Source organism: Manacus candei, unplaced genomic scaffold, assembly GCF_025592945.1.
Source record: "Manacus candei isolate 608988 ecotype Guabito, Panama unplaced genomic scaffold, ASM2559294v1 h1tg000145l, whole genome shotgun sequence".
Lineage (NCBI taxonomy): Eukaryota > Metazoa > Chordata > Aves > Passeriformes > Pipridae > Manacus > Manacus candei.
In genome coordinates this window covers 103733-121162 of record NW_026138193.1, presented here as the reverse complement: position 1 = coordinate 121162, position 17430 = coordinate 103733, and the positions used below count along the sequence as shown (strand labels likewise).

Sequence of the window (17430 nt, the reverse complement as noted above, 5' to 3'; positions counted from 1 at the left end):
GGACCCCCCCCAGACCCCCCCAAATGGGGTCAGAGCCCCTCCAAGCCCCACAAATCAGCTCAGAGCCCCCCCCAAACCCACCAAAGGGGGTCAGAGACCCCCCAAACCAGCTCAGAGCCCCCCCAGGCTTCCTCCCCCATTCCCACCTGTTGGGGGGTGCTGGGGGGGGGGGCCGCAGCGTTTTTGGGGGGTCTCCCCGCCCCCCCCTGCAGCTCCAGCAGCCGCGCCGCAGCCGTACGAGCAGCTCCAGCAGCGCGCCCGGGGGTCCCTCCGGAGGGGGCTCCGGGGGGGGCCCCCCCGCCCCTTCTGAGGGGGGAAACTGAGGCACGGGGGGTCATCAGAGCCCCCCATGGACCCCTCAACCCCCCCCAAAATCCCACCCCACAACCCCCCATGGCCCCCTCAGTGTCCCCTTCCCAGCCCCCTTTGGACCCCCAGATCCCACCAACAGCCCCCCCCCGTGCCCCCCCATGGCCCCCGAGCCCCCTGTGTTCCCCATATCCCACCCCCATCCCCCCTGTCCCCCATATCCCCCCACAGCCCCCGCAGGTGTGCCAGGAGCCCCCCCAGCCCCTCACCTGTGCCTCCAGGTGTGCCAGGAGCCCCCCCCAGCCGGGCTGTGGCCACCCCCAGGTCTCGGGTCACCTGGGCCAGGTCCCGGCGGGCAGCGGCAACGTCCCCCGGAGTCGGGGGGGAGGGGTCACCTGGGGGGGCCCTGAGACCACAGGGGGACCCTCAGGTGTGTCCCCCCACATCCTCCCCAAGTGTGTCCCCCCAGGGTGTGTCCCCCCAGGTGTGTCCTCTCTCCTCCCCAGGTGTGCCCCCTCCCCCCTCCAGGTGTGTCCCCATCCCTCCCAGGTGTGCCCCCCCCCTCAACTGACCTGCGGGGGGTCCCCCCCCAGGTGACTCCCCCGGAGCTGCCCCCGAAGGGCCTCGACCTCCCCCCGGAGTTGCTGCAGGTGCTGGGACAGGGCCCGGACCCGCGGGGACAGGGACACCTGGGGACACCTGGGACAGGTCAGACAGGTGACATGGGGACACACCTGGGACAGGTGAGAGACAGGTGACATGGGGACACCTGGGACACCTGGGACAGGTGAGACAGGGTGACATGGGGACACCTGGGACAGGTGAGACAGGTGACACGAGGCCATAGGGGGGGTCCCGGGGCCTCACCTGGGGGTCGGTGCTGCCGAGGCGGGTCCTGAGCCCGGGCTGGGGGGGTCTGGGGTGGGTCTCCTGGCGAGTCTCCGGGGTCTCCTCGGGGTGGGGGAGGGGCAGTGTCGGGGGGGGCCCCCCTCGGCCCCCTTCCTCTGGCTCCGGGGACTCCTGGGGGGGGATCGGGCTGGGGGAGACAGGGGGGGCTGCAGCAGGGACACCACAGACCCCCTGAGACTCCTCTGTGTCCCCCAAGTCTTGTCCAGAACCCCCAGAGCCCCCCATGTGCCCCCCAGCCCGCCCGTGCCCCCAAACCACTCTGTGCCCCCCAAGTCCCATCCAAACCCCCCTGTGCCCCCGGGACCCCCACATACCCTTTAGATACCCCTTAAGTCCCCCCCAAACCCCTTCTGTGCCCCCCTAGACCTCCTTGTGTCCCTCCAAGTCCCCCCCACACCCCCATGTGCCCTCTAACTCTTCCTGCCCCCCCCCCGAGCCCCCCAAATTCCCCCCAAGACCCTCAGCCCCCCCCAGCCCCCCCATACCGGCCCCCGGCAGCTCCTCCAGTGCCCACGGCCGAGCCCCCCCGAGCCCGCCGAGACCCCCGGACCTGGGGGGGAACCAGGGGGGTCATGGGGAGGCCCCCTGGCCCCATGGGGACCCCCCCCGACCTATAGGAACTCCCTCATCCCATGGAGACCCCCCCGGCCCCTCCCAAGCCCCTGTACCTGTGCTGGGGCCCCCCCCCCGCCCCCACGGAGCCCCCCCGTTCCCCGCAGCTCCCCGCAGCCTCCGGCGCCTCCGCAGCAGCTCCAGCTCGGCCCCCGACAGGAGGGTCCGGGTGAGCCCCGACTCGGCCTGGGGGGGAGAGAGACCCTCAGAGACTCTCAGAGACCCCCAGGGACACCCAGAGACCCTCAGAGACTCCCTGGGACCCTCAGAGACCTTCAGAGACCCCAGGGACACCCAGAGACCCCCCCCAGCTTGGCCTCAGCTCATGTTTTTGGGGGTCCCCAGGTGCCCCCAGGTGTGTCTCTCACCTGCAGGAGCCCCCCCCAGGTGTGTCCCTGCCCTCCCCCCCAGGTGTGTTTACCTGCAGGAGGGCCCCCAGGCTCCGGTACAGCCCCAGCACCCCTCTCAGTCTCCTCCGCCCGGAGCTGCAGCCGCAGCAGAGACCCCCGGAGACCCCCCAGCTGGGGGAGACACCGATGGGGGGTCAGGGGGGGTCACGGGAAACCCAAATCCCCCAGGGAGGGGAGTCAGAGGGGTTGGGGGGGGTCACAGGGACCCCAAATCCCCTGGGGAGGGGGGGTCAGGGGGTCATGGGGGGGAAGGGAGTGGAACCCACCTGGTCCTGCCGGGGGTCCCCGGGGGGGTCTCGAGGTGTCCCTGGGGGCGGCGCTGCGGGGGGGGGCACATGGGGTTACGGGGTCACACAGGGGTCATGGAGTCAAACAGGGGACACATGGGGTCACACATGTGTTGGGGGGTCATGGGGGGGTCATAGAGGGATCAGGGAACACTGAGGGGTAAAAAGTTCATGGAGAGATCACGAGGGGATCACATGGTCATGGGGGGTCACCAGGAGTTCACAAGGTCACACAAGGGTCAGAGGGTCACAGAGGGGTCACACAGAGGTCAGGGGGGTCCAGAGGGGGTCCCAGCCCCCCCCTCACCATCAGGTCCCGCTGCTGCCGCCGCTGGGGCTGGGCCCGGGCTGGGGGGAGAAAAAGGGGGGGGTCAGAGACCCCCCAACAGCCCCCAAATCCCTCTTAATCTGCCCCCCACTCCCCAATAACCCCCACAATCGTCCCTTCGACCCCCCCAGTGCCCTCCAGTCCCCCCCCTCCGGACTCCCAATTCTCCCCAAGTCCTCCCCCAGTTCCCCCCCCAGTACCGTGGTCTCGGCTCTTGCCCCAGGCAGCCATTGGGGAGTCCCTGGGGGGGCACAGGGAGGGTCGGGGGGGGCTCTGTACCCACCACCCGAACCTCGAGGACTTTTGGGGACCCCTCTGCCCCCTGGGACCCCCCAAATCCTTCCCTGGGATCCTCAAATTCTCACCCCGAGACCGCCCCCCAAATCTCCCCGGGACCCCCAAATCCTCCCCTGGGACCACCCAAATCCTCCCCAGGATCCCCCATATTGCCCTCCCCAGGACCCCCTGACCCCCTCGAGCACCCCAAGCTCCCACAAACCCCCCTCCAGGACCCCCCAAATCCTGTCCAGAACGCCTTGACACCCCCCCCCCCAGGACCCACCAAATTCCCCCGGGATTCTTCCTTTTCCCAAACCCCCACTTGGACCCCCCTAAAATCCCCCCTAGGGCCCTCAAATCTCCCTCGGGACCCCCAAATTCTCCCCAAAGACCCTCTAAATCCCTCCCTGGGACACCCCCCCCCCAAGACCCCTCAAATTCTGCTTAAGACCCCCCAAATCCCCCTCAGGACCCCCTGACCCTCTCAGGACTTCCTGGGCCCTCCCCCGAGCCCCCCAAAATTCCCCAAAATCCCCCCCCCAAAATCCCGCCCCCCAGCACGTGCCGCCCCGGCTCGTGCCCCGATCGGCCCCGCCCTTCGTCGCCGTGACAACGCGACGCTCGGGCGCTGATTGGCTGCGCCGCCACACCCAAGATGGCGTCGCCCACAGAGCAAGTCCGGGTGCCACTACCTCCAAAATGGAGGCCGCCATAGAAGGACGGCAGAGACTATACACCGGAAGTTCCGCCTCCGCCCAGTTCCGGTTCCGCTGTGGGGCCCCGAGCGCGCGAGGCCCGACCCGGTACCGGGCGGGGGGTTTGCGGGGTCCCGGGGGGGATTTGGGGGATCGGGGGGGTTTGAAGGGTCTGAAGGGTCTAAGGGAGCATCTGAGAGGGTTCTGAGGGGATCTAGAGGCGATCGGGGTGGTCTAGAGGGGACCTGGGAGGGATTTGAGGGGTCTAAAGGGTCGGTCGGGGGTCTCTGGGGGGGCTGAGAGGGTCCAGGGGGCGAATCTGGGAGGTCTGAGAGGGTCTGTGGGCATCTATAGGGGGTCTGGGGGCGTCTAAAGGGGGATGGGGTGGTCCATGAGGGTGTGGGGAGTTTTATAGGAGGCTATTGGGGGGATTTATGGGGGTCTGGGGGTTCTAAAGGGAGATGGGGGGGTCTGTGAGAGTCTGGGGAGGTCTCTACAAGAGGATGTAGGGGGGATTCGGAGGGGGGTCTATTGGGGAGTCTATGGGAGGATATGGGGGGATTTATAGGGGGTCTGGGAGAGGCTAAAGGAGGATCTGAGGGGGGTCTGTGGGGGTCTAGGAGGTCTTGGGGGGTCTAAAGGGGGCCTGGGGGGCTTTGGGCGGGTCTATGGGGTGTCTGGAGGGGTCTAAAGGGGGATCTGAGGGGCATTTGGGGGGTCTGGGATGATCTATAGAAGGATATGGGGGGATTTGGGGGGCGGGTCTGGGGGAGGGTCTGGGGGTGCCCAGGGGTCTCTGGGGGGGTCTCTCAATTTTGTGTGTCCCCCCAGCCCTGCCATGGTGCCCCTTCCCCCCCTCCTGCTGCTGCTGCTGCTGCCCCCAGCCCTGCCCGGCCCCCCCGAGGTGATGGTGACACGGCCCCGGGGGGTGGCCCTGACCAGTGAGTGGGACCCCCTGAGACCCCCAAACCCCCCTGAGCCCCCCCTGAACCCTCAGACCAACCCTGATCCCCCAAACCAACCCTGAACCCCCAACTCCCCCCCGGCCCCCCTGAGGTGATGGTGACATGGCCCCGGGGGTGGTCCTCACCAGTGAGTGAGACCCCCAGAAACATCTCAAATACCCCCCGAGCCCCCCCTAAGCCCACCTTAAACCCCCCTCAAACCTCCCTCAGATCCCCCCAGGACCCCCTTCAACCCCTAAATGTCCCCCCTGACCCCCCTCCCAACCCACCCAGCCCCCCTGGCCCCCCTGACCCCCCCCGTGCCCCCCGGGCCCCCCCTGACCCCCCCGTGCCCCCCAGACCCCCCCTGACCCCCCAGTGCCCCCCAGATCTGCCGTTCTACGACCCCTCGAGGCCGTTCCGGTGCCTCGACGGCTCCGCCACCATCGACTTCTCCTGGGTCAACGACGACTACTGCGACTGTGGGGACGGCTCTGACGAGCCTGGTGAGACCCCGGCACCCCAAACCCACTGCCCCCTCAGATTTTGGGAGGGGTCTCCAATCTCTCTCCCAACACCCCCCTGGGGGGGTCAGGGGGTGTTTAACCCCCCAAACCCCCCCAGGGACCCCCGCCTGCCCCAACGGGCGCTTCCACTGCACCAACGCCGGGCACCGGCCCCGCACCATCCCCGCAGCCCACGTCAACGACGGAGTCTGTGGTGGGTCTGGGGGGCCTGGGGGGTCTGGGGGGGGTCTGGGTGTCACTGGGGGGATCTGGGGGATCTGGGGGGGCGCTGAGGGGGATTGGGACTCCCCCAGAGGGAATGGGAAGGTCCCTGGGGGGACTTGGAGGAAGGAATTTGGGCTTTGGGGGGAGGTTTGAGGGTCCCAGGGGGTGGGTGGGGGGTCCTGGGGGGTTTTGGGGGGTTCTGGGGGTTTTGGGGGTCACTGGTGGGGTCTGGGGGGGGTCGGGGGTCCCCAAAGGTGCTGAACCCCCCCTGTGCCCCCCCAGATTGCTGCGATGGCACCGACGAGTGGGACAGTGGGGCCGGGTGTGAGAACACGTGCAGGTGGGACTGGGAGCACTGGGAGGGACTGGGGGGAGATTGGGAGAGACTGGGGGACACTGGGAGGGACTGGGGGGAGATTGGGAGAGACTGGGGGACACTGGGAGGGACTGGGGGGAGATTGGGAGAGACTGGGGGACACTGGGAGGGACTGGGGGAGATTGGGAGAGACTGGGGGACACTGGGAGGGACTGGGGGGGATTGGGAGGGAGTGGGGGGGGACTGGGGGACACTGGGGTGGGAACACGAGGCCCGACGGGGTTGGGAGATTACTGGGACTGACTGGGAGTGACTGGCGGTGGCTCTGGGGGTGTCCCCGATGTGGGGGTGCCCCCCCCTGATTTTTGGGGTCTCCGCAGGGAGCGGGGCCAGCGGGAGTGCCAGGCCCAGCCAGGCTGGGGGGCACTGGGGGTAACTGGGACTGACTGTGGGGCACTGGGGCTGTCTGAGGGGGGTGTCCCCCATGTGGGGGTGCCCCCCTGATTTTTGGGGCCCCACAGGGAGCGGGGCCGGCGGGAGCACGAGGCCCGGCCAGGCTGGGGGGCACTGGGGCTGTCTGAGGGGGGTGTCCCCCATGTGGGGGTGCCCCCCTGATTTTTGGGGCCCCACAGGGAGCGGGGCCGGCGGGAGCACGAGGCCCGGCCAGGCTGGGGGGCACTGGGGCTGTCTGAGGGGGGTGTCCCCCATGTGGGGGTGCCCCCCTGATTTTTGGGGTCCTGCAGGGAGCGGGGCCGGCGGGAGCGCGAGGCCCGGCAGCGTTTGGCCGCCCTGGCCCGCGAGGGCTTCGTGCTGCGGCAGCGGCTGGTGCAGGAGGCGGCCGAGGGCAGGAGGGACAAGCAGGTGGGCACAGGGGGCTTGGGGGGGGTCACAGAGGGGCTTGGGGGGGTCACAGAGGGGTTTGGGGGGGGTTGGGGGGATATTGGGGATTTTTGGTGTCCCCACCCCAGGCCTGGCTGGGGTGGCTCTGGGTGGGCTGTGGGTGATTTTGGGGGTCTGGGGGTCTCCAGGGGGGTCTGTAGGTTAATTTTGGGGGTCTCTCCCCATCCAGGCCCGGCTGGGGGGGCTGCAGGAGTCCCGGAAGGAGCTGGAGCAGCGCGTGGGGACCCTCCGGGCGGCCAAGGAGGCGGCGGAAGGCCCCGAACGGGCGGCCAGGGGGGAGCACCGCAGGAAATGGGGGGGTAAGGGGGGCTTCGGGGGGGTCTGGGGGGCTTGTGGGGCTTGGGGGAGCCTGGAGGGATTGGGAGTGTGGGGTAATGGAGGGGGTCGTGGGGGGACCTGAATTGGTGGTGAGAGGGGAGCACTGCAGGAAGTGGGGGTAAGGGGGGCTTTGGGGGGGTAAGGGGAGATCTGGGGGGCTTTAGGGGAGTAAAGGGGGGTCAGGGGGGGTCTGGGGTTATAGGGGGGGCCTGGAGGTTTTTGGGGTAGGTAGGGATTTGGAGCTGGGGGGGGGTTGAAGGGGGCTCAGGAGGGTTTGAAGGGTTTGGGGTCCCTGTGGGTGCCAATCCCATGGTTTCCTGGGAGGGAGACACTTGGGGGTGGATTTCGGGGGGTCCTCAGACATCTGTCCCCCCCGGGTGGGTTTGGGGGTCCCTTGGACCGCTGTGTCCCCCCAGGGGGGTCCCTGACCCCCCAAACCGGGGTGTGCCCCCCAAAAGAGCAAAGGGCGGCGGCGGCGGCGGCGCAGGATGAGGCTCGAGCGGCCGAAGCCTTTGCCGAGCTGGACACGGACGGGGACGGACGGTGGGTCTGGGGGGCTTGAGGGGGCCCTGGGGGTCCCAGAGGGCTTGGGGTCCCCCCTGACCCCCCCTGGCCCCCACAGGCTGACGGGGGCCGAGCTCCAGGCCCACCCCGAGCTGGACCCCGACGGTGACGGCGCCTTCTCAGAGGCTGAGGCTGAGGTGGGACCCCCCCCAAAAACCCCCCAAAGCCACTCCCCCGAATTTGGGGGGACCCCCGGGGGGTGACTCCGACCCCCCCTGACTCCCCTGAACCCCCCCAGGCACTGCTGGGGCCCGGGGGGGCCGTGGATTCTGGAACATTCCGGGAGAGGATCTGGGAGAGCGTCCGGGAGCGGCTCCGGCCACGGGTGGGTTTGGGGGTCCCCCAAATTTGGGCGGCTGGGGGGGGTCTCCAGAACTTGGGGGAGCCCCAGAGGGGGGTCCCTGAATTTTGGGGAACTTGGTGGGGGGTCCCCAGAACTTGAGGGGGTCCCTGAACTTGGTGGGGGGGGGTTGGGACCCCAAAATCTGGGTGCTCTGACCCGCTCCCCTCACCCCAGGGCCAAGCTGAGCCCACCCAAACCCCCCCCGAGCCCCCCCAGGACGAGACCCCCGCCCAGGAGGAGGAGGAGGAGGAAGAGCCGGAGGAGGAGGAAGACGAGGAGGAGGAGGAGGAAGGTCCTGACGAGGAGCTCAAGGTGGGGGGGACCCTGGACCCCAATTTTGGGGGTCCCTGGACCCCAATTTTGGGGGTGGAGGGTCCCTGATCCCCATTTTCGGGAGGGAGAGTCCATGGACCCCAATTTTGGGTATCCCTGGACCCCATTTTTGAGGGGGTTCCCTGAATCTTAATTTTGGGGAGGGGTGTCCCCAGACCCCAATTTTGGGCATTTCTGGACCCCAATTTGGGGAGGGGGGGGTGGTCCAATACCCCAATTTTGGGGCCTCCCCACCCCCTACCCCAGTTTTGGGGGGCTGGGGGGGTTTGGGACCCCCCCTGTGACCTCCTCCCTGCCCCCAGGTGCCCCCCCCCCCAGCCCCAGGAGGGGAAGGAGCCCCCCGAGGAGGAGCCCCCCGAGGAGGAGCCCCCCTATGATGAGGCCACCCAGGCCCTCATTGATGGTGGGGGGGTTCGGGGGTCCGGGGGGGGCCTTGGGAGGGGGGAACTGAGGGTTTGGGGAGGTCTGGGGTGGGTTTGGGGGGTCCTGGGGGGGGCCTGGGGCATTCTGGGGGCTCGTGGGGGGCGTTGGGAAGGGCCTGGGCGTGTTTGGGGAGGGGGAACTGGGGCTTTGGGGGGTCCTGGGGTGGCTTTGGGACATCCTGGGGTGGCTTTGGGGCATCCTGGGGTGGCGTGGGGGGGTCCTGAGGGGACCTGGGGGGTCCCGGGGGGGGGCTGGTGAGGATGTTTGGGGAGGGGGAACTGGGGCTTTGTGGGGTCCTGGGGGTTTTGAGCATCCAGGGGGGGTTCAGGGAGGGGGAACTGGGTGGGTTTGGGGGTCTGGGTGGGTTTGGGGGGTCCTGGATGGGACTTGGGGGGTTTGGGGAGGGGGAACTGGGGGTTTTGGGGGGGCTGAGGGGGCTGGTCCCTCTCTGTCCCCCCCGGGGGGGTGGTCCCAGTTTTGGGGATCCCCCTGACCCCCCTGTCCCCCCCAGCTGCCCAACGGGCCCGGGACGAGCTGGCCGAGGCCGAGCGGGCGCTGAAGGAGGCGGAGGACGGGATCAAGTACGGGGGGGGAGGGACACCCCAAAAACCTGTCAGGAACCCCAAAAACCTGTCAGGGAACCCCAAAAACAAGGGGGACCCCAAAACTGAGGCAGGCACCCTAAAACATGGGGGGGACCCCAAAACATGAGGAGGATGACCCTAAAAACCTGTGGGTGACCCTAAAACCTCTGGGGACACACCCCAAAAACCCTTTTGGGGTGAGGGGGAAACGACCTCCTTTGCCCCCCCGCCTCTGTTTCTCTGGGGCTGATGGGGAGTTTGGTGGGATTTTGAGGTCTGGGGGGGTTGGGGGGCTCTGGGGGCATTTAGGGGGGGTTTGGGGACCCCCCTGACCCCCCCTTTCCCCCCTCCCAGGGCCCTGGAACAGGAATTGGGGTTTGATTTCGGCCCCGAGGGCGAGTTCTCGTACCTGTACAACCAGTGCTATGAGCTGAGCACCAGCGAGTGAGGGGGGGCCTCGGGGTCCGGGGGGGGTCCTGGGGGGCTCTGGGGGATGGGGGGGTCATGGGGTGGGTCACTGAGGGGCTCGGGGGGGGGCAATAATGGGGGGCTGTGTGGGGGGTCTCGTACCAGTACAACCAGTGCTGGGAACTGGGAATTTTCAAGTGAGGGGGGGTCTCTGGGGGTCCTGGGGGGGCTTTGGGGGGTCATTTGGGTCAGGGGGGGCTCAAAGGGGACAGGGAGAGGGTCAGGGGGCTGATGAGAGGTCTTGAGGGACACTGGGGTGGGTTTTGGGGGTCAAACTGGGGGGACATCAGTGACCATTGTGGTGACACCGGGAGGGGGGGGGCTCGGGCCAGGGGACACTGGGGGCGTCCTGGGGGGCAGGAAAGGGTCTGGGGGGTGACAAGGACATGGAGGGGCTTGGGGGGTCCTGGGGGACACAGAGGGGGTCCTGGGGGAGGTGGGAAAGAGTCTGGGGGGGTGACAAGGGACTTTTGGGGGACAGTGGGGGGGGTCCTGGGGGACTGAAAGGACTTGGAGAGTCCTGGGGGGGCAGAGGGGATTCGTGGCCCCCCCCAAGTCCCCCCGTGCCCCCCCAGGTACGTTTACCGCCTGTGCCCCTTCCACCGCGTCACCCAGAGGCCCAAAAACGGCGGCTCCGAGACCAACCTGGGGTGAGAGACCCCCCAAACCCCCCCGGGGGGGTTCCCCGTGTCCCCCCCGAGCTGACCTGACCCTCCCTCCGTGCACGCCCCCCCAAAACAGGACCTGGGGCTCCTGGGCCGGCCCCGAAGGTGACAAGTTCAGCGCCCACAAGTACGAGCAGGGCATGGGGTGCTGGCAGGGCCCCAACCGGGCCACCACGGTGAGAGGGGACCCCAAAACATCCCTGACACACCCCCCCCGAGCCCCCCAAAACATCTCTGACCCCCCTGAGCCCCTCATCCCCTGGGGTGGTGTCCCTGTCCCCTGGGGGTCCCCTTTGGGGGTGTCCTTGTCCCTTGGAGTGTCCCCATGTCTCTTTGGGGGGTGTCCCTGTCCCTTGGGGTCACCCGGGAGGGGGCTGTCCCTGTCCCCTGTGATGCCCTGGGAGTGCCCCCCAGGTGCTCCCCTCACCCCCCCGGTGCCCCCCTGACCCCCCCCGTGCCCCCCAGGTGAGGTTGATGTGTGGCACGGACACGGCGCTGGTGGCGGCCACGGAGCCGAGTCGCTGCGAGTACCTGCTGGAGCTGGAGACCCCCGCGGCCTGCAGGGAGCCCCCCACCCCCCACGACGAGCACGACGAGCTGTGACCCCAAAACCACCCCTGGGACCCCCCAAAATACACCCCTCCCCCAAAAAAAACCCCAAAAAGCCATCCGAAAATCCCCCCAAACTGCCCCCTCAAGCTCGGGGGGGTCCTGCCTCAGTTTCCCTCCCCCCAGAACCTCAAGCAACCATCCCAGGATCCCTAATTTGGGAATTTCAGGGGGGTATTCCAATGGGGGGGGGGGCACACCCCCCAAATGGAGATTTTGGGGGGGGGGGGGGTTGTTTTGTTGTTTCATTTCCATCCTCCACAAATTCCTCCAGGACTTTGAGGGACCATCCCAAGATCCCTAATTTGGGAATTCCGAGGGGGATAACATCCAGGGGGGGATGGGGGAGAGGTGAGAATTCTCCCCCCACAAAAAAAAAAAAACTTGATGGATAGAAATAAAAATAAAAATAAAATTTACTGGGGGTGTCCGGAGCCCTGGAATTCCCGGCATTCCCGGGACCTCGGCACTCATCCTGGGGCGGGGCTGTCCCGGATCAGGTCAGAATTCCGGGATTCCCGCAGGATCTGCTCCCCCTCCCAGCCCCGGGGAAGGGGGGTGGTCTCGGGTGTCACTTGGAATTCCGGGAATTCCAGAAAGAGTCTCAGAGCTCGTCGCGGGCGGGGCTGTCGCGGGCGGGGCTGTCCCGGAGCAGGTCGGAGTTCCGGGATTCCCGCGGGATCGTGACCCCCCCGGGCCAGGGGGACTCGTCCCAGAGCGTGGGGGTCTCGGTGTCGCTCACGTATCCCGCGTCCCCCGTGTAGTGCGTCGGGAAGAGCAGCAGCGGCTCCGCGGAAAAGGCCACGAGATCCCGGCGGGGGAAGTGCCGGGAATAGTCAGAGCTGGGGGGGAATCAGGGAAACGGGGTGAGAAATCCGAGGAATGAGAGGAAAGGGTGAGAAATACAGAGAAAATGAGGGGGAAAGGGGGAGAAATCCCAGAAAACCACAGGAGAAGTGCTGGGAGAAGTAGGAGGGGAGAGAAAACAGGATCCCATGTCCCTCCCTTATCCCTCCGTGGAAGGGGTCCCGGTATCCCGGGAGCATCCGGATCCCCATGTCCCTCCCGTGTCCCTGCATCCCACATCCCATGTCCCTGTATCCCGAGTCCCTCACAGGGGGTGCCGGTCGAACATGATGGGCAGGAATTCATCCACCGGGATCATCTTTCCCAGGGGCTCCGCCTCCAGCAGCTTCCTGGCCCCGCTCAGGGACAGGGCGTATCCCAGCGTCCAGTAGGAATATCCCGCCTCCACCAGGTTCCGGACACCGGGAACGGGGCGCTCCGGGCGCTCCGGGTGCAGCCGCTTCCGGCCCAGGTAACTGAGGGAGGAGGAGGAGGAGAGGGATGAGGGGAGGAAGGGTAGGATGGGGATGAGGGGAGGAAAGGTGGGATGGGGATGAGAGGAGGAAAGTGGGATGGGGATGAGGGGCGGAAAGGTGGGATGGGGATGAGGGGGAGGAAGGGTGGGATGAAGATGAGGATGAAGGCCCCAGACTCAGATGAGGTCCCAGGGGTTGGGATGAGGATGAGGAGGGGGACGAAGGCCCCAGACTCAGATGAGGTCCCAGGGGTTGGGATGAGGATGAGGAGGGGGATGAAGGCCCCAGACTCACATGAGGTCCCAGGGCGTCCCGGCCTCCTCCAGCTCCTCCATGAGCTCCGTGAGGCGCCGGCGGAAGAAGATCTCGAAGCGCAAATCGTCCTCGAACACCAAGGACTTGCGCAGCCCCCGGGCCGAGATCTGGGAATGATCCCCATCCCGGGAGTCAGCTCAGCTCCCCCCTGCCTGCCCCCCCGTTCCCTGCATTCCCTGGCAGTCCCGGACCCCCCTGGATCATCCCCAGACCCCCCAGACCCCCCCGGGACCCCCCTCACCTCCTGCCAGACCCGGCAGTGGCTGAGGAAGCAGCTCAGCTTCCCCCTGCCTGCCCCTCCCAATTCCCTGGATACCCCCAGATCCCAATTCTATGGAGCCCCCCCAGAGCCCTGCTGAGACCCAGGACCCCCCCAGGACCCCCCAGACCCCCCTCACCTCCTGCCAGACGTGGAAGTGGCTGAGGAAGCAGCCCACCTCCCCCCGGGTGAGGGGTCGCCCGTGGAAGGGGTCCCGGTATCCCGGGAGCATCCGGATCCCCAGTGCCTCCACCTCGCTGCTGTTCAGGGCCCTGCGGAGCCAGGGAGGCTTCCAGAGGGGGATCCCTTGGGAAAGATTCCCCCTGGAGACCCCCCCGGGAGCCCCAAACTCACCGACCGTCCACGGCCTCCACCAGTTTGCAGGAAATTCCCTGCTCCTGGAGCGTCCGGAGCATCCGCGCCCGGCGGTCAGAGCGGCGCTGCAGGTTGATCAGGAACACCTGGAAGGGGGGGGAACTTGGGAATATCCACCCAAATCCCAATGGGAATGGGAGAATCCACCCAAAATCCACAGGGGAACGGGATAAACCACCCAAAGTCAGGAGGGGAGTGGGATAATCCACCCAAAATCCAGAGGAAAAGTGGGAAAACCACCCAAAATCCAGTGGGGAATGGGGTAATGCAATGAATCCAGAGGGGAGGGGAGCAACATCCAGCAGAAAAGTGGAAAAACAAGCCAAAATTCGGAAGGGAAGGAGGGAAAATGACCCCAAATCTGAAAGGGAAGAGGGATCCCATCCCGGAATCCCGAGGGAATGCCACACTCACCTCATCAAAGCCCATCTTGTCGGAGACCTTGGGGGGCACCCACACGTGGGGGGAGGGCTCGGCCGGAGGGAGCTTCACTGGGAATGGGAGAATCCCACTGGGAATCAACCCCGGAGCCTGGAGGGGACATTCCCAATCCCAAATATCCCCATCCCACCAGGAATGAATCCCTGAGCCTGGGTGGGACATTCCCAATGCCCAATTTCCCATCCCAGGAGTCTGGGGGTGACTCCGTGGGGTTCCCCCATTCCATGCCAGGCTCCCAAGGCCCCGGATCCGTGTGGATCCCGCCCCTCACCCATGATCTCCAGCTGGACGTGCAGGAAGTTGTCGGCCTCATCCCGCAGGGAGCTGTGGGAGCGCAGCGGGACCGGCAGGAACCCGAACACCTCCCGGTTACTGACGAACATCTGAACCCCTGGAATGGGATCGGGATCAGGAATGGGAGGGCACCCCAGGAATGGGAATGGGAACAGGGGGTGTCACTCCTGGAATGGGATCAGGAGGCGGATGGGGGGTCACCCCTGGAATGGGAATCAGGGCCTCACGCCAGGAACGGGGATGGGAACAGGAATAGGGGGGCACCCAAAGCCAAAGTTGGTACAAAGCTGAGCCCAGCCCCGAGCTGGGCTCAAGGGACTGGAGTCAAGCACAGCCTGACGTCGAGTCCAGCCCAAATCCACGCAAATCCCACCCCAAATCCACGCAAATCCCACCCTAAACCCACCCCAAAGCCCAGCCCAAAGCCAACCCAAATTCCACCCAAAGCCCAGCCCCACTGACCCCCCATCCCATCCCATCCCATCCCACCCCGTCCCCACTGACCCGCTGACCCCCACACCCCATCCCCACTGACCCCCCATCCCATCCCACCCCACCCCACCCCACCCCGTCCCCCCTGACCCGCGTGCCGGCAGGCGAAGGCGAACACGATGATGTCGTCGAAGGCGCCGCTGTAGCCGGGGGGGGGCGGGTGGAAGGCGAGACCCCCCGAGCGCTCCCGGCGCAGATCCAGCAGGAACGTCGAGTGCACCATCGGCACCGCGAAGCAGCCGCGGCGCTCCCGCCGGCGCAGGGGCAGGTAGGCGGGGGTGCGGCGGTAATAGCCCTGGGAGTGGGAATGGGAATTACACTGGGAATGGGAATAGGAATTACACTGGGAATGGGAATAGGAATTACACTGGGAATGGGAATGGGAATTACACTGGGAATGGGAATAGGAATTACACTGGGAATGGGGTAGGTACGCGGGCGTGCGGCAGTGATAGCCCTGGGAACAGGAATGGCACCAGGAATGACACTGGGAAGAAGGAACGATATTGGGAACAGGGAATGGGACCAGGAATGACACCGGGTCCCAAATCTTACCTGGGGGGTGTCTCCCTCCCCCGGGGTCCCTCCTGCCCCACGAGTCCCTCCTCACCTGGGGGGTCTCTCCTCACTCAGGGAGTCCCAAATGTCCCCTGGGGGTCCCTCCTCCCCCGTGGGTCCCTCCTCACCTGTGGATCCCTCCTCACCTGTGGATCCCTCCTCACCTGTGGACCCCTCCTCACCTGGGGGGTCATCCCGCACCAGAAGTTGGAGTAGGCGGCGCGGGAGTCGAGCATCGGGGCCACCACGGTTCTGTTCTCGGCCATCAGCAGCCCCAGCGTGTCCGGGTTCGTCAGCACGTTGTCGGCGTCCAGGAACTGGGGGCACGGGGGGCACGGGGTCAGGGGGCACCCCCTGAGACCCCCGGGGTCAGAGGGGCACCCCATGGGACCCCCAGGGCACCCCGAGGTCAGTGGAGGACCCTCCCAGGGCCACCCCCCAGTGTGGGGACCCCCCCTACCAGCAGGTAGTCGGCCCACATGGCCCGGGCAGCCTCGAGGGCCTCCTGGCGCAGCCTCATCACGTGCTCGTAGCGGGAGGGGCTCCAGTGTTTGGGACCCTCCTCATCAGGGTACGACCTGGGGGGATGTGGGGAGGGCAGGCTGAGACCCCCCAGCACCCACCCACGGCCTGGGAACACCCCGAGAGGGGGGACACACAGCCCAGGGAGACCCTCCAAAAACCGGGGAAATCACAGGGACACCCCTCCCCAAATTTGGGCACCCCCAGCCCATGGGGATCCCCCCCAAAACCTGGATATTCATGGGGACCCCCCCAAGCCTGGACATTCACAGGGATGCACCCCCAGCCCAAGGGGACCCTCTGGACCCCCCGAGCTCCCTCTGAGCCCCCCCAGGGCTCCCCACGAGCTCCCCCATCCCTGACCGTGGCTCCTCCTGGTGCCTCCACTCCACCCGGTGGTAGAGCCCCCGGACCCGGCCCAGCCACTCCCGCAGCAGGGCCGACGTGTTGTCCACGCTGTGATCCACGGCCACCCTGGGGGGACACGGGGGGTCACACAGGGGGGGTCACACACGGGGGAGGTCCCGTGTCCCCACGGTGTCCCCAAACCCACCAGACCGCCACCCTGTCCTTGAGGTCCCGTGTCCCCACGGTGTCCCCAGACCCACCAGAGCGCCATCCTGTCCTTGGGGTCCCGTGTCCCCACGGTGTCCCCAGGCCCCCCCAGACCCACCAGAGCGCCACCCTGTCCTTGAGGTCCCGTGTCCCCACGGTGTCCCCAAGCCCCCCAGACCCACCAGAGCGCCATCCTGTCCTTGGGGTGCCGCAGCCTCTCGAGCCCCCCCAGCACGAGGGGCAGCGCGTGGGCCGCGTTCCGCGCCAGCAGCGCCACGGCCACGCGCGGCGGCCGCAGCGGCGACTCGGGGTTCCAGCGCTCCTCGGGGAAATAGGCGGCGGCGGGGCCGGGCCCGAAGCCGAGGAGCCCCCCGGGGCCCCCCGGGCCCGGCCCCGGCAGCAGCAGCGGCAGCAGCAGCAGCGCGAGCGGCCACGGCCGCGCCGCCATCTTGGGCCGCCCCCCCCCGCTCCCTCACGGCCCGAGCGCTGGACACGCCCCCTCCCCGGGGGCACTCCCCTTCCCCGGGGGACACGCCCCTTCCCCGGGGGACACGCCCCCTCCCCGGGGACACGCCCCCTCCCCGGGGACACGCCCTCATCCCCCGGGAAAACCCGACGGGATGGGGAGAGGGGGGATGGAAAGTGGGGGGGATGTTGAGAGGGGGGATGTTGAGAGGGGGGATGTTGAGAGGGGGGATGTTGAGGGGGGGGGGGATGTTTTCCAGCTGGAAAACAAGTTCGGGGGGTGTCTTTCATGGAAAACATCCCGATTTTCCCTCTGAGAGCTCCGGGAGGAGGAAGGGAAGGAAAACCGCCAGGAAAAGAAGCAGCTGAACCTCAGGATCCTGGAACGGCTCCATGGGAACAGCTGGGAAGGAGCCCCGCTGGACAAACATGGGAATCGCTGCTCAGAGGATAAAAAAACCTGGAATTTCTGCCAAGGCAGCAAAGAATTCCAGCTGGGAACATCCCAGCCCCTCATCCCCACCCCCCTTCATTCCCTCCAGGAAAACACGAAGCTCCACAGCAGCTCCTGAGGGGGAAGCGGGGCTGGGATTGATGGGAATTGGGGAAAGCTTTCCAAAAACCAGGCCCTCAGAGCCTGTTTTATCCCAAAAAAATCCCGGGATTTGGTATGGAGGGGATGGATCCACCCAGAGCTCTGGGAGGAGCAGCAAAGACATGGGAACAAAGTCAAACAAATGGGAACAAACGGGGAATAAAGGGGAATATTCTGGGAAGCAGCTGGAGGAGGGTGAGGGAGTGACAC

At 66.9% G+C, this 17430-nt stretch overlaps 3 protein-coding genes across 4 annotated transcripts; 1 reads left to right on the top strand and 2 right to left on the bottom strand.

Moving 5' to 3' along the window:
- Positions 1 to 872: 872 nt before the first annotated feature.
- LOC127462928 (uncharacterized) lies at positions 873 to 3353 on the bottom strand. The gene is made up of 8 exons (XM_051771856.1): positions 3056 to 3353; positions 2835 to 2875; positions 2507 to 2559; positions 2252 to 2351; positions 1887 to 2016; positions 1704 to 1768; positions 1177 to 1329; positions 873 to 998 (listed from the first exon to the last, which is right to left on the bottom strand). The coding sequence occupies exons 1-8, from the start codon at positions 3084 to 3086 to the stop codon at positions 873 to 875; spliced, it is 699 nt and encodes a 232-aa protein (XP_051627816.1). The 5' UTR covers positions 3087 to 3353.
- A 334-nt stretch (positions 3354 to 3687) lies between these two features.
- Positions 3688 to 11447, top strand: PRKCSH (protein kinase C substrate 80K-H). The gene is made up of 17 exons (XM_051771839.1): positions 3688 to 3937; positions 4661 to 4770; positions 5163 to 5279; positions 5398 to 5493; positions 5787 to 5844; positions 6564 to 6681; positions 6890 to 7019; positions 7497 to 7581; positions 7661 to 7739; positions 7841 to 7927; positions 8120 to 8257; positions 8612 to 8681; positions 9213 to 9282; positions 9640 to 9729; positions 10329 to 10403; positions 10495 to 10594; positions 10884 to 11447. The coding sequence occupies exons 1-17, from the start codon at positions 3834 to 3836 to the stop codon at positions 11019 to 11021; spliced, it is 1665 nt and encodes a 554-aa protein (XP_051627799.1). The 5' UTR covers positions 3688 to 3833; the 3' UTR covers positions 11022 to 11447.
- COLGALT1 (collagen beta(1-O)galactosyltransferase 1) lies at positions 11426 to 16613 on the bottom strand. 2 transcript variants are annotated; one of them, XM_051771833.1, is made up of 12 exons: positions 16343 to 16613; positions 15969 to 16079; positions 15544 to 15661; positions 15266 to 15400; positions 14616 to 14820; positions 14011 to 14130; positions 13713 to 13789; positions 13278 to 13384; positions 13063 to 13195; positions 12644 to 12771; positions 12143 to 12349; positions 11426 to 11869 (listed from the first exon to the last, which is right to left on the bottom strand). In XM_051771833.1, the coding sequence occupies exons 1-12, from the start codon at positions 16606 to 16608 to the stop codon at positions 11632 to 11634; spliced, it is 1845 nt and encodes a 614-aa protein (XP_051627793.1). In that variant the 5' UTR covers positions 16609 to 16613; the 3' UTR covers positions 11426 to 11631. The 2 variants fall into 2 exon arrangements, with proteins under 2 accessions (XP_051627793.1, XP_051627794.1); XM_051771834.1 differs by lacking the exon at positions 16343 to 16613 and adding an exon at positions 16214 to 16236.
- Between the last annotated feature and the right edge of the window lie 817 nt (positions 16614 to 17430).